General features: G+C 44.0%; 2 protein-coding genes across 2 annotated transcripts in view; both read left to right on the top strand.

The window, feature by feature from the left end:
- The window catches only part of LOC311013480 (complexin-2), a 656754-nt gene that overhangs the window by 344210 nt on the left and 299835 nt on the right, over positions 1–12709 (top strand). The window lies entirely within an intron of this gene.
- shtn3 (shootin 3) overlaps positions 361–12709 on the top strand; it is a gene marked incomplete at its 3' end in the record, with an annotated part of 40375 nt that continues 28026 nt past the window's right edge. The window contains exons 1-2 of the mRNA XM_084009371.1: positions 361–661; positions 9438–9498. Of these exons, the coding sequence (XP_083865497.1) occupies positions 584–661; positions 9438–9498 (139 nt within the window). The 5' untranslated portion in view covers positions 361–583. The remainder of the gene's footprint in view (positions 662–9437; positions 9499–12709) is intronic.

Genomic DNA, 12709 nt, shown 5'->3' with positions numbered 1-12709 from the left:
TGTATGACTGTGATAATGTCTCATTTGAAACTGCTGCAAAATTGAACTTGAATGCAACCCTTGTCTCGCAGCTGACTGAGACACCGTATGTCGGACTCTCCCATCAGATCGTGAACGCATCTCTGATTCCTCCATTGGGGGCCACAGAGTGATATATGTTTATTATAATATCATGATCTTATAATATTAAGGCTCAACTGAAGACGTGCAAACAGAATTACATTCAAATGAATTCAGCACATTTAGGACACATCGAGCGTTCAGAGATGGTTTAGCCCGTCGCTGCCTGCAGCACTGAGGGGAGGAAGAGGAGGGAGGAGGGGTTCAGGGGAGCCAGATGATGCTGTCAGTGAAAGGAGGAGGGTCCTGTCCGCCGGCAGCAGCGCAGCTCCTCTCCATCCCATGTGCTTAGAGGAAGGAGAAGAAGAAGAAGAAAAAGAAGAAGAAGAAGAAGAAGAAGAAGAAGAAGAGGAAAGAATGGACCCCTGTCCTCGCACGTGCTGCTGAAACAAACCCCCGAGTAGCTTTAGTTTCTTTTCCAAAAACGCCACAGCGGGAATATTCCATCAGTCTTCTCCTGAAAATGCTTCCCTGCTCTTCATCGGCGCAGACGGAGGGATGCGAGGAGGAGGAGGAGAGAGACGCTCACATGCAAACAGAGGTAAACCCGATCCAAAGCCGCCAAAGACCCGACGGTTGTCCTCCGTCCCGTGTATTCTGCATGCACACGGTTGTGATGTGTCTCCGGCTCGGACGGGACATTTTGGAGGCTGATTGCTGCCGCCAGGGTGGACCGGCCGGCGTCTCATTGTAGACATCAAAGAGCGGACCCCTCCCTAAACGTGTCGCTCCTCTCGCGTTTCACCGGAGAACCCGGATCACACTTGACATTTACATGACATCTGGCTGTGATGCTTTCATGATGTTTTACGGTATTTCTATGCGGTTTAGGCATTTGTAGAGTAAAAGCTGCGACTCCATGATTAATACAGAAAAAATAAAAAGCTTCAGTTCTGATTGCTTGCATCCTTATATACAGATGTATATATTGGGATTTCAACCCACAACTCCTTCCGATTCCACTTAATCGCAGAGGAATCGAACACACAACCCTTGATGTGTTTGTTCATGCTGACAGCTCCACCCTTTAATCCACAAGCCCAAACCCCTAAGCCTGCAGTTTACATAGTGCCTTGCTTCAATTCCTTGAGTTAATGGGGAATTGACCCCCACACAGTGATTGCCACTGACCTACAAAGAGGGAATACCGCCAGCAACCCTGCCTTGCTCTACACATTTAATTTGCAACTAATATAACCCCTAAATGTTTCACTAACCACTCAGTCACTGGGAGTTGAACTGAAGGGAACTGGACCCCTTTGCCTTCCCCATGACATTACATTGGGAATGGAACTAGCAAGCCATGCTTGTTGTACATGTCCTGTTTTAGCCATAAGGCTACAAGGAATTGTAACCCCAACATTGTTAGTGCCTCTCTCTGCCTATTGACCTTCATACAGCAAACCCTGCCTTGCTCTCCCATTTTAGAGGTGTATAAATCCGCCACTAACAACTTGGTTGCTGGTAATTGAACCCACAACTCTAGAAGTTTGTTAATGCCTTGCTAATGCCACTGACCTACATCAAGGGGAATGGTACATTTCCCATTGCATTACATTGGGAATGGAACTAGCAACTCATGCTTGCTGTGTGTATGAGTCTTGATTTATCAACAAACGGACGTGTTACTGCCTTGCTCTAGTCACAATTACATTTAGATTTAGGGCATTTAGCAGTCGCTTTTGTCCAAAGCCCCTTACAAGAGCAAAAAAATAGAAACAAGTGTAAGGTCCTCGTCTGAGTAAAGTAGTAGCTGTTCAGCAAACATACCTTAAGTACAACAGTGCTATGATCAAAGTGCTATAGGTAAGTCTTGAGCCTTTTTCAGAAGATGGCAAATGACTCTGCTGTCGTGTCATCGGTTGGGAGTTTGTTCCACCACTGAGGCGCCAGAACAGAGAAGAGTCTGGACTTTGCTGAGCGACATTTGTTTGATTTCAGCGATGGTGGTACCAGCCGGCCAGCTGAAGTAGAGGAGCCAAGTGCTCGCTTCAGGGCGTGAGCTTTGACCAGTGTTTGAAGGTAGATGGGTGCCGTTCCATTGATGGCCTTGAAGGCCAGTGCCATCGTCTTGAATTGGATGCGTGCTGCAACAGGGAGCCAGTGGAGGTCACGGAGGAGGGGGGTCACATGGGAGAATTTGGCGTGAGATGCAGCGTTCTGGATACATTGCAATGGTTTAGTTGCCGAGGCCGGGAGTCCAGCCAGGAGAGAGTTGCAGTAGTCAAGGCGGGAGATGACCAGTGCTTGAACCAGGAGTTGCATTGCAAATTACACTTCCTTCCTCTACACATTACTTTGCATTGGAAATGCCTTGCTCCTGTAAGTTTTAGTGTCTTGCTCTCTCCATTGTCCTACAAAGAGGGAATGGAACCAGAAACCCTGGCTTACCCACTCTGGTACAAAGTGATCCTGACCTGTAAGTGCCTTGCTCTAGCTATTGGGATAATGGGAATTGAACTCCCAACCTTGGAGGTGTGTCAGTGCCTTGCTGTATATATTGACATGGACCGCTTACTCAACTAATTCCATTGGGAATTTAACTCCTACCCTCTTAATGCCTTGCTCTTTCTGAATTAAAGGTAAATTTCTCTGTTTGCATTAAGCAACTACAACCCCCACGATGCTTTTTCAGCTATTGTTGACCTTTGACCTGTAACCTTTTGATGGTGTCAGTCAGGGCTCTCAGTGACATTTCATGGTCTTCATCCGTAACCACCACACACTCAGTCACATCCACCAGATTCTCAATAATATGGATCTGTTGTGTTTCGTTGTCATTCGATGTGATCGTAAATAAAAAGTCTGTGGCCTATTTGTCAGATAAAATCAGTGCGACGTCACCTGGTGCTTCAGGCAACGGTAACAGACATTTTACACCAGGATTATTTTTCTGACAAGATTATTATCTTTTTCCAGTCATTGGTGACAATATTTCTGATGATCTCACTAATGAAAATTCCAGACAATAAATGCATTGTTTTTAATCCAGATACGCGATAACATCTTATATCGTCCCTTCCCTCCTGCTGACTGCACGTTGAGGTTTCAGGTAATTAGCAGGAGGGACTACATGTGTTTCTGGTAAAAAAGTGTAGTGGTGCATCGTCACTGAGCAGCAGGGAATCGAACCACCCCACTGATGCCTTGCTGCCTTCACTGTGCCCGTGAGGGAAATGAGAGCTGACAGTGTGTGAGACTGCAGGTAGAAAGTGGGCCAAGTGCTTCCTGCTGCTGGAAGGGACAGAGAGCTGGATGTTCAGCATGCTTTTGTCCTTTTTTATCAAAAACAGGTTAACCATTAACATCCCCTATCAGGTCAAACACTGTTTGCCTATAAATGTCATTTCAATCACGTTAATGCTCCATGTTGAGTCAAAATCATACTGGGGTGTGGTTACAGTTTATGGTTGGGGGCGATGAAGCAGTCCAAAATGTATCAAAATCTGTATCTGGATGTTCATATGTTAATGCAGGGGGGAAATACACAGAATGCATTATGATTGTAATGCGATCAGGTGATCAGATCTTAGTTGGGTGTTAATCAGGCAGCAATCTGGTTCAGGTAAGTGAAGCCTGTGATGAAGTGCCTATAACATGCATTCTAGCTGCTGTCCATCAGGGGGCGACTCCTCTGGTTGTATAGAAGTCTATGAGATTTAGATTTATTATCTCAGTACACATTGTAGAGATGACATAAACACTTAGTTGTAAATCTGACCTTGAATTATGAAGCAAACTTTGTTAACAGCTTCACACCAGAATCCAGATCCAGTAAGGGTGCCGCCCTGCTGTTTGTGTTCAGATTCACCTGTCACTCCTCCGCAGTCCAAATATGGTCACTAGAGTTGGGCGGTATCCAAATTTTGATACCGTCAAACCTCCTCCCTATTTTACCCCGGTATACGGCATTACCGTGACTAATTAAAAATTATGACGTAAGGCTCAGACAACGTCACCAAACTCATTAGAGTTTAGCTTCTCTGCCTGAGCCCGACCCGAAAGTCGGGCCGAAACTTCCCACCACTACCCTCGGGCTGGGTCGGGCCGGGCCTTTAAACAAGCGTTTGTGTTCGTTCGTTCTTTTTTTTTGCCTAGTCTTCTCCCCTAGTCTGAGGAGAAGGCTAGGCATAAACATTAAATATTATTGGTTATATGTTTAGCAGAGTAGGTCTTCGTAAGAAATGTGTACAAAATTACACAAAGTAAAAAAAAAAAAGACGCTACACATACGCACGCATCATTGATAACGGTTCCGCTCTGTGCAGCTAAATCAAAGAATAAAGGAGTTACGCTAAAGTGCAACATGGAACTTGGAGACATAAAGGATAAATTAAAAACAGGACAATTAACGTTGAGCAAGTCATCAGGAAAGTCCGAGGTACGGGATCATTTCAAGTGACTAGTAGGAGAAGGCGATAACATACGTGTCGGCTTTGTCATATCCTAATCGCAGCACTAACGTAGCCTATAAAATTATTTGTATATTTTTGTGACTGAGTAGTGGTGCAGCCGCACCCCCACTTCCCACGGATATGCACATACAACTAACCTGACTCTCGCCAGATGAATTTCGTTCCGCCTAGCTCCACTCATCCATCTGGGATCGCTCCATTGGAGAGGTTTCAGAAGGCTGGGCCTTATCAAAAATCCTTGCATATGATTGGATAAGACACTTGTCCGTCATCTTTATTGACGTGCTACTTCAACCACTCACATCGAAGCCAACCCGTGGCGCTGATGAGAGCGCTGATGAGATGTCGGCTGTTCAAAACAGAACAGCCGACATCTTGGATATAGCAGCAGTGCAATCAGCAACTTAACAACACGGATCAATGTTGACGCTTGCTTCCTCGATGTGAGCCGCCATTGTTGTCTGAATCAAAACCGTCTCACAGTCGCTTCTCTGCTACGTCACATCTATGAAACTCCCGCGCTGCGTCCTGATTGGCTCATCCATACAAACTGGTGCCGAAATCACTCCCAACGGAAGTGATCCCAGATGGATGTGAGTGGAGCTAGGCGGAACGAGATTCATCTGGCGAGAGTCAGGTTAACATACAACAGCCTCATGCATAAAAAAATAATTGTCGGGTTGAAATCGGGCTTGGGCTCTTAATTACAGTTAATGTGTCGGGTCAGTCCGGGTTCAGACGTGCACGGGCTCGGGTAGGGTCGGGCTTGATTTTCTGGGCCCGAACTAAGCTCTACTTCTCATTAGGTCGGAACCCAAACTGCAGAAGTCGTGTTCTTCTTTGAGACCAGGTCACTCGGTGCGCGACTCGCCATCTTTCCTCTCTCTCTCTCTCTCTCTCTCTCTGTCTCTCTCTCTCTCTCTCCTATATAAGTGCATTGCATTTTTTTAATGACGGTATTGAAACTGATACCGTTGCTATTTTTAAGACCCGTGGTATACCGTATTACCGCCCAAGCCTAATGGTCACTTCCTTCACTGGTTGCAAAAGATCAAGATGACAGAATTCCAAGATGGCGACAGCCAAAATGTCGAACTCGAGGTGTGATGAATTCTTAAACTCAAAGTTGTCCCCAACATATTAAATTAAGCCGTGTATATGTTCATTTTTTTATACTTTATTTTTTTAGATCTAACTAAAAGCCTATAAGCAGCCAAAGATACACATGACTGTCAGTTTTTGGCTTACACATCACAGTACATGCTCATTTCCTACCACAAAGCAATGTTTGAAAACTCTAGAAACCACAGCAAGAAACTCGGAATCAGACAAATGAGTGGAACCGGTGAGGAGGATGACAGTGAAAGTGATTTTCTCCAAAATTGACCAGGATGTCCATTTTATGGACGTGGTTTGGCACCTAAAAGACTGTCTACAAACGATGTCATCTGTACAAATGTTTTCAGTCAGCTGAAAAGGTTCCATCCCACTGTATCACTCCAGAGTGATACATTTGTTTTTTCAAACAGAAGATTGCGCCGTAATCACGGAAAGGAGAGTCAGGAATATGCCGCGATCGTACCGTTTATGAATTAATTTGTGATCTCTGTTAGGGCTGAAACGATTACTCGAGTTACTCGATTACAAAAAATGCTCAAGGCAAAAACTCTGCCTCGAAGCTTCGTTAAATTGCTATCTCGGCATTATGCGGCTGCTCAGCAGGGAACATGTTCACACGGACTGTTTTTGAGGAAGCTAGGGCTCCAGAGTGCGGCCATTTTGGGTGCACGTGCGTAATATAATAGTACAGCCAGAGCCCGGCTGGGAACACTGCCTTTACAGTCTGAGCGTCGCCGTTCAGAATTGTTCAGAATCGTTCAGAATCGTTCAAAAACACCAGATATACACCCGCGGTGCAGAGCAGCCCCTCCCTCCCCGCTGCTCTCAGCGTCAGGCAGCCACAAACCAGAAATGATAGTAACATTTAACACTGCTTTTAATATCTCCAAAGACGAGCATTTTAAGTTTATATTTAAACAATTTAGGTTATTTAAATAAAGTAAAAAACATTTATCTTACCTTATTTTGACCGAATTTGTTTTAAGAAATTAACAGTGTACATGACAACTATATACAATGTTAATTTTTATCCGATTACTCAATGGAATAATCGGTAGATTACTCGATCACAAAAAGATTCGATAGCTGCAGCCCTAATCTCTGTTATGCCAGCTCGGCTCGGCAGCGGGGCGGCTGCACTTTACACACCGGCCGACTCAAAGAAACACAGTATCATTTTCATCACTTGTCATTATTTCTGTTTACTACTGATGAAAGACATTTAGTGCCATGATGCCATCGCCACATGTCACTGATATTTTTAATTTTCCAGAACGTGTCATAAGGACAAATGCGGGTTCAACCGGTTTGTGCAGGAATTAATCCGGTTCAGCCCGTACACGAAACCGAACCGGTGAACACGGATATTGGCCCAACCCCAATGCCAACCTTGGAAATTAAGTCATATTTGTCACCTGGTTGTTCACGTTAATGATAAAATAATATAGCATTCAGAATCAAGGGAACACCTTATCATCACAGTATAACACTAAGTGAGTTCAGGGGGATCAGAATGAAACCTCCTGGGGCCCGTTTCACAAAGCAGGTTCAACAAACTCTGAACCTAACCCTGAACTCTGAGTTGATCAACTCTGAGATGGGCAACTCTGAGTTTTCAGTTTCAGAACATCGGTTTTGAATTAGTTCAGTCAACTCTGAATATGTAAACTCTGAGTTACGCGCGTGCCTGCCGACTCTACAAAGCCATCATCAATGGAGCTCTGATACTACGATTCACCATGGCAACCGGGAGAGCGTCATTAGATATTACTGAGTGTTTACGTAGAAAACGAGCTCATCCTGAGAAAGCGGAGCAACGTAACTGCAGCAAAGTAGCGATAGTTGGCGTGGCAGACAATTACTGCCCGATCTAATGTGTATAACTGAATAAAACAGTCTATTGATCTAAAGCTAATAAGTGTTCATTTTCAGCTTTGCAGAGCGACACTGTGGTGTAACGGTTAGCAACGCTGCCTATGGTGCAGGCGACAGTGGTTCAGTTGCCGTAGATCACAAAGTAGCGCAATGAATAAATTATCATTTTCATTGGGTGTAATCCCCCCAGGCACAGAAAGAAAGTGGCGTCAGTTTAAAATTAAGCATAATAATATTGCGCAAATACGTTGACAAAGGTATATGATTTTAATCATATTTCACATATTAAACAGTAAATATAAGCAGGTATGTCAACAAAGAAATGTACTTAAACATTTCATAAATCTCCCGTTCGCAAAAACACTACCTCCGCAAAGAATCTGGTTGCGGATTATGTCCGCGATATGAAATGTTGAAAATGTCGGAGAATATTGTTTAGATAATATCTAATGTGATTGAAAGGAAAGGTAATCAAAATCCTCTCCCGACGCAAAGCTGCTAGAATCACATTTATTTCCGTATTGATTAGGTTGACGATGAAAGGACGGCACAATTTTTCAGAATTGATTCAGATTGAGGAAAAAGGCGGAGACATGTCGAGAGAAACTCAGGGTTTGTTGAAGCAAACCTGCTAGCGAGCAGGTTAGGTTCACGGAGTATGTTACCCGGGTAACTGACTCAGATTTATGCTGAACTGGCTTTGTGAAACCGAAAAACTAGAGTTTCCCTCATCTCAGGGTTAACTAACTCAAGGTTTTCACTAAACCTGCTTTGTGAAACGGACCCCTGGAGTGGCGATGCAGGTTTGCTCTCGTTGACCTCAGTGACGTCTGCAGCTGCTGCTGCTTCATCCCTCCAATATCCAAACTGCTCCCCACAGCTGATCCCCCTAAATATAGACCAGCTGTAAGGGCTGTGAGACGACAGTGATAACCACTGTGCAGCCATATTTATTTATTTCTATATTTAATATTGGCTACAATGGCATTCCATAGTACTGAAAGATGCTTTCTTTTTTTTAAATATGCATTCAAAGTTTAGCCCGATCATTGTATCGGTTGGCCAACATTAACCTTTCACAGATATATCAGTATCGGTGCTTGTCCTGGCCGATGTGCCCAGATACATAATGAATCTTTTGAAGAATTGAATATGTTAATTGCCGCTAGAATGATTCAGAAATGGTGTTACATAGTTTGGCCAGCAGAGAGAAATTAAATACCAAGGTAAAGGATAAAATACACAAAATACATGTCAGCCCTGTGATAGCATGGCTACCTGTCCAGGGTGTACAATGCCCTGATGATGTGGGGTCTTCTTTGGGGTCTTCTCTGGAATCAGCCTCCGAGTGAAGAGACAAGCTTTCTTTAGTGTTCTATGAGCAGGAATCAATGATATATGTACTTACTAATATAATTGATATACTGGATTTGCACTTGACTTGTGTTTAACAGTGTCTGCGCCAAGACTTTATCTCAGAATATTCAAGGTTTTTTCTCTGAATATGACCCCCTCGTTCTTTTAATTCCAATGACCCTAATATGCTGTTGTAAAATAGTGCTTACATGAATCCATCAATAATAATAATATGAATATACATATAATATGTATACCACTCTGATTGCGGTCATTTTGTATAATGATTATTTTTACCTGAGTAATATCTCAAATGCAGGACTTTTTATTTTTGTACTGTGATATTACTACTTTTACTCAAGTCAAATACATCACTACTTCTTCCTTAATGGGTGTTAAAGCATCCTGGTTCCAGAAAACCAAAAAACAGATCCAGGTTCTGACCCAGGTTCCAGTGTTTTGGGATGGAAGCGCTTATAAAGTCAGTGTGTGATCTTTGTGTGAGTGGAACTAGACTCTGCTGAACACATGATCTAATCTCTCCTCCTGCAGTGCACCAGACTGACGGAGGAGAGAGACGAGGCCGAGAGACAACTCAAACACATCAAGAGAGGTGAGTCCAGCTTCCTTCTCCTCTTCCTTTTCATCCAGCCAAGTCTCATTGCAGATCATGAAACAGTCACAAACTACAATCTATTGGTTCCATGTTCAGGGACATGCATATTCTATTTTCCCATGTCCCTCAGCACTAAAATAAAGTCAGTGGAAAGCTAATGAAGATCCTTTTTCTTGGTGGACACATGAAGTAAACACATCCACTAGGGATGCAGCGATACCAGTGTCGGGTATCGGGTCTGATACCGTGCTCATTTACTCTTACTCATAAAACTACTCCGATACAACCGCACCCGATACCACTAAGGTACGTACTTGTCACTCCCATATTGGTCGGGCTCCTGGTCCTGTCCCTTGAATGTACCTCAAGGAGATGAGGAGACAGCTCAGAGCAAGGAAACACAGGTGTATCCTTTGTGGAAGGTGCCATGACATATAAATGCTGTGAAGTGATGAAGTAAATGATGTTGGCAGCTTCGGCTCCTTCCTCTCAGGTCTCCTCACTGGGAGAAGCAAGGAAGCGGGTAAAGGAAGCAAGGAGACACATTAAGACAAATAATCATCCAGCGACAATCAGACAGCCGACACCTTCACTACCCCCCCCCAAACACACACACACACCTCGTCTCCTCACCTCTGTGTACATGACATCAGACACACCTTGTCCTCTCAATGGCTGTGTTTAACCCAGGGGCAGGGGGTGTCCGTTACCTTGGCGACTGTCAGGTTATTTAGCCAACAGGACTTTAACATCCAGTCAGCCTGATTATTAGCTGTTAGAGGAAGACTGACCACTTCCATCATGACGATTCACACAGGTAAGATCACATGATCAATAATAATCAGGTGTTTAGGTGAGGTTTTGTTTCATATTGACTGTATAAGTATGTGATTTCTGCTACATATTAGGTTCTGACTGTGAGGATAATGTCTTTGCTTTGGGAATATGAATCCTATTGAGTCACGTTGTCATTATAGAGAGAGATACAGATAATATGACATTTTAAAATTATGTATTGATGTTTCAATACATGATTTCATTCAGTTCTTCTAGTTGCCGAGTTCGCTTATGCTATGGCTAGCGCAAGTCAACGGTTCTCGTTAGACAGGCATTAAAAACAGTCTTGCCCACTCCACAGTGCACCCGAGGCAAATCCATTAAAACACTAGACTGTCGATGTACATATCTGTGTTGATAGAATCATATTTTAAACAAAACTAACCTTGCATCGCATGAATCATCCATTTTTTGAGGAAATAGTTTCTCAGCAGCAGCGGGAAATACTGCCCGTAAATAGGCAATCGAACCGGGCCAAACTGTCGGCACTTATACCCCCAAGGCTGTCTGAAAAGCCCTCGGAGCTCACTCAAACACCGGGCAGCCCACGGCCACGCGAATCCACAATTACGCACCGCGAACCCTGACCTCTGCTCCGTCCGTAGAGCCGTAAACCCTTGGACGCGTTGCGGGGGATTCCCTCCTGGCACCACCAGTCTCCGTTTGTTCGGTCCCGGTTCTCAGCTCCAGAGGGGGCTATCTCGGTCTCCACAGACGCTCGCGTTCTGCCCTTTGAGCATCCCTTTCACGCAAGTCTTCCTCTGTATATTCAGGCTCGTACAGGTACGGTTGGGTTTGGGTGGAAATAAACTCCTCATCAGAGTCTTCAAAAGTTTCAGTATATTCTCCAAAAGTGTCCATTTCGGTGAGATTGAAGAAACTAGCACTGCAGGCTACTCTGCGTCTGTAGCAATGACAGCAGGTAAACAAACTATTATAGAACCGGTAACTTATAAGTGCTAGGTGATATCACTCCGCCGCTGCCATAGCCTACTAGGAAGTATGACACGCTGCTGCTGCTGCTGAGATATAAATCCTTAAAAATGCAAGGTTGGTTTTATTTCAAACATTCTATCAACATATATGTACATCGATAGTCTGCCGTTACAATGGATTTGCCTCGGGTGCACTGTGGAGTGGGCAAGACTGTTTTTAATGCCTGTCTAACTAGAACGATTGACTTGCGCTAGCCATAGCAGAAGCGAACTCGGCAACTAGAAGAACTGAATGAAATGTCTTGAAAACGTCTCCAGACATCTCGAACACACCGGCTCACTTGGAAAATAGGTCTTATGTCCAAAATTCTGAACTATCCCTTTAAAACAAGCCTTTCATTAGGGATGGCAAATAAAAACCCACAGTCTTGATGTTTGTGTACGTTTTGATATGGGTCACTTCAGTCACCTGTCTGTTTCGAGGTAACAGGAGAAGCAGCCAGTCTCCAGCTGGAGCTCTCCTCGGTGTGATATTTCCAATCCTGAACTGTTGACCCAGATAGGAAGTTGATAGAGAGCATGCAGGATCAAAAGGTTAGCTTGGTATATGTGTCCTTAAAAAAGTATCTTCTATCCACTAGGGTTCATGTGTCGTAAATATCCAGTTTCTGAAATAGTCACAAAATGCAAGTAAACTGATTCTCAGCAAGACTTTATAACTAATGTATATTTTCACTGGAAATATAATTTGTACCTGCACCACATTTTCTTAATGGACATTACACAACAAGGCAACAAAACCAAATTACCTCTGAGATGTAGTGAAGTAGAAGTATCAACTAGCATAACATAGAAATACTCAAGTACAAGTTCTTCAACATTATACTGAGTTACATTCCACCACTATTAACATATCTATATCTATATAGAGTTGATCAATATATCTATCCTCTGCCGCTTATCCTGGGGGGATGTCGCGGGGGGGGGGGGGGTAACCAGTCTATCACAGGGCTGACATGTAGAGACAGACAGGTAACCAGTCTATCACAGGGAGACATGTAGAAACAGACAGGTAACCAGTCTATCACAGGGAGACATGTAGAGACAGACAGGTAACCAGTCTATCACAGGGAGACATGTAGAGACAGACAGGTAACCAGTCTATCACAGGGCTGACATGTAGAGACAGACAGGTAACCAGTCTATCACAGGGAGACATGTAGAAACAGACAGGTAACCAGTCTATCACAGGGAGACGTGTAGAGACAGACAGGTAACCAGTCTATCACAGGGAGACATGTAGAGACAGACAGGTAACCAGTCTATCACAGGGCTGACATGTAGAGACAGACAGGTAACCAGTCTATCACAGGGCTGACATGTAGAGACAGACAGGTAACCAGTCTATCACAGGGAGACATGTAGAGACAGACAGG

The sequence above is a fragment of the Eutrigla gurnardus genome (assembly GCF_963514095.1).
Source record: "Eutrigla gurnardus genome assembly, chromosome: 5".
NCBI lineage: Eukaryota > Metazoa > Chordata > Actinopteri > Perciformes > Triglidae > Eutrigla > Eutrigla gurnardus.
This window is presented reverse-complemented; position numbering and strand designations above follow the sequence as displayed.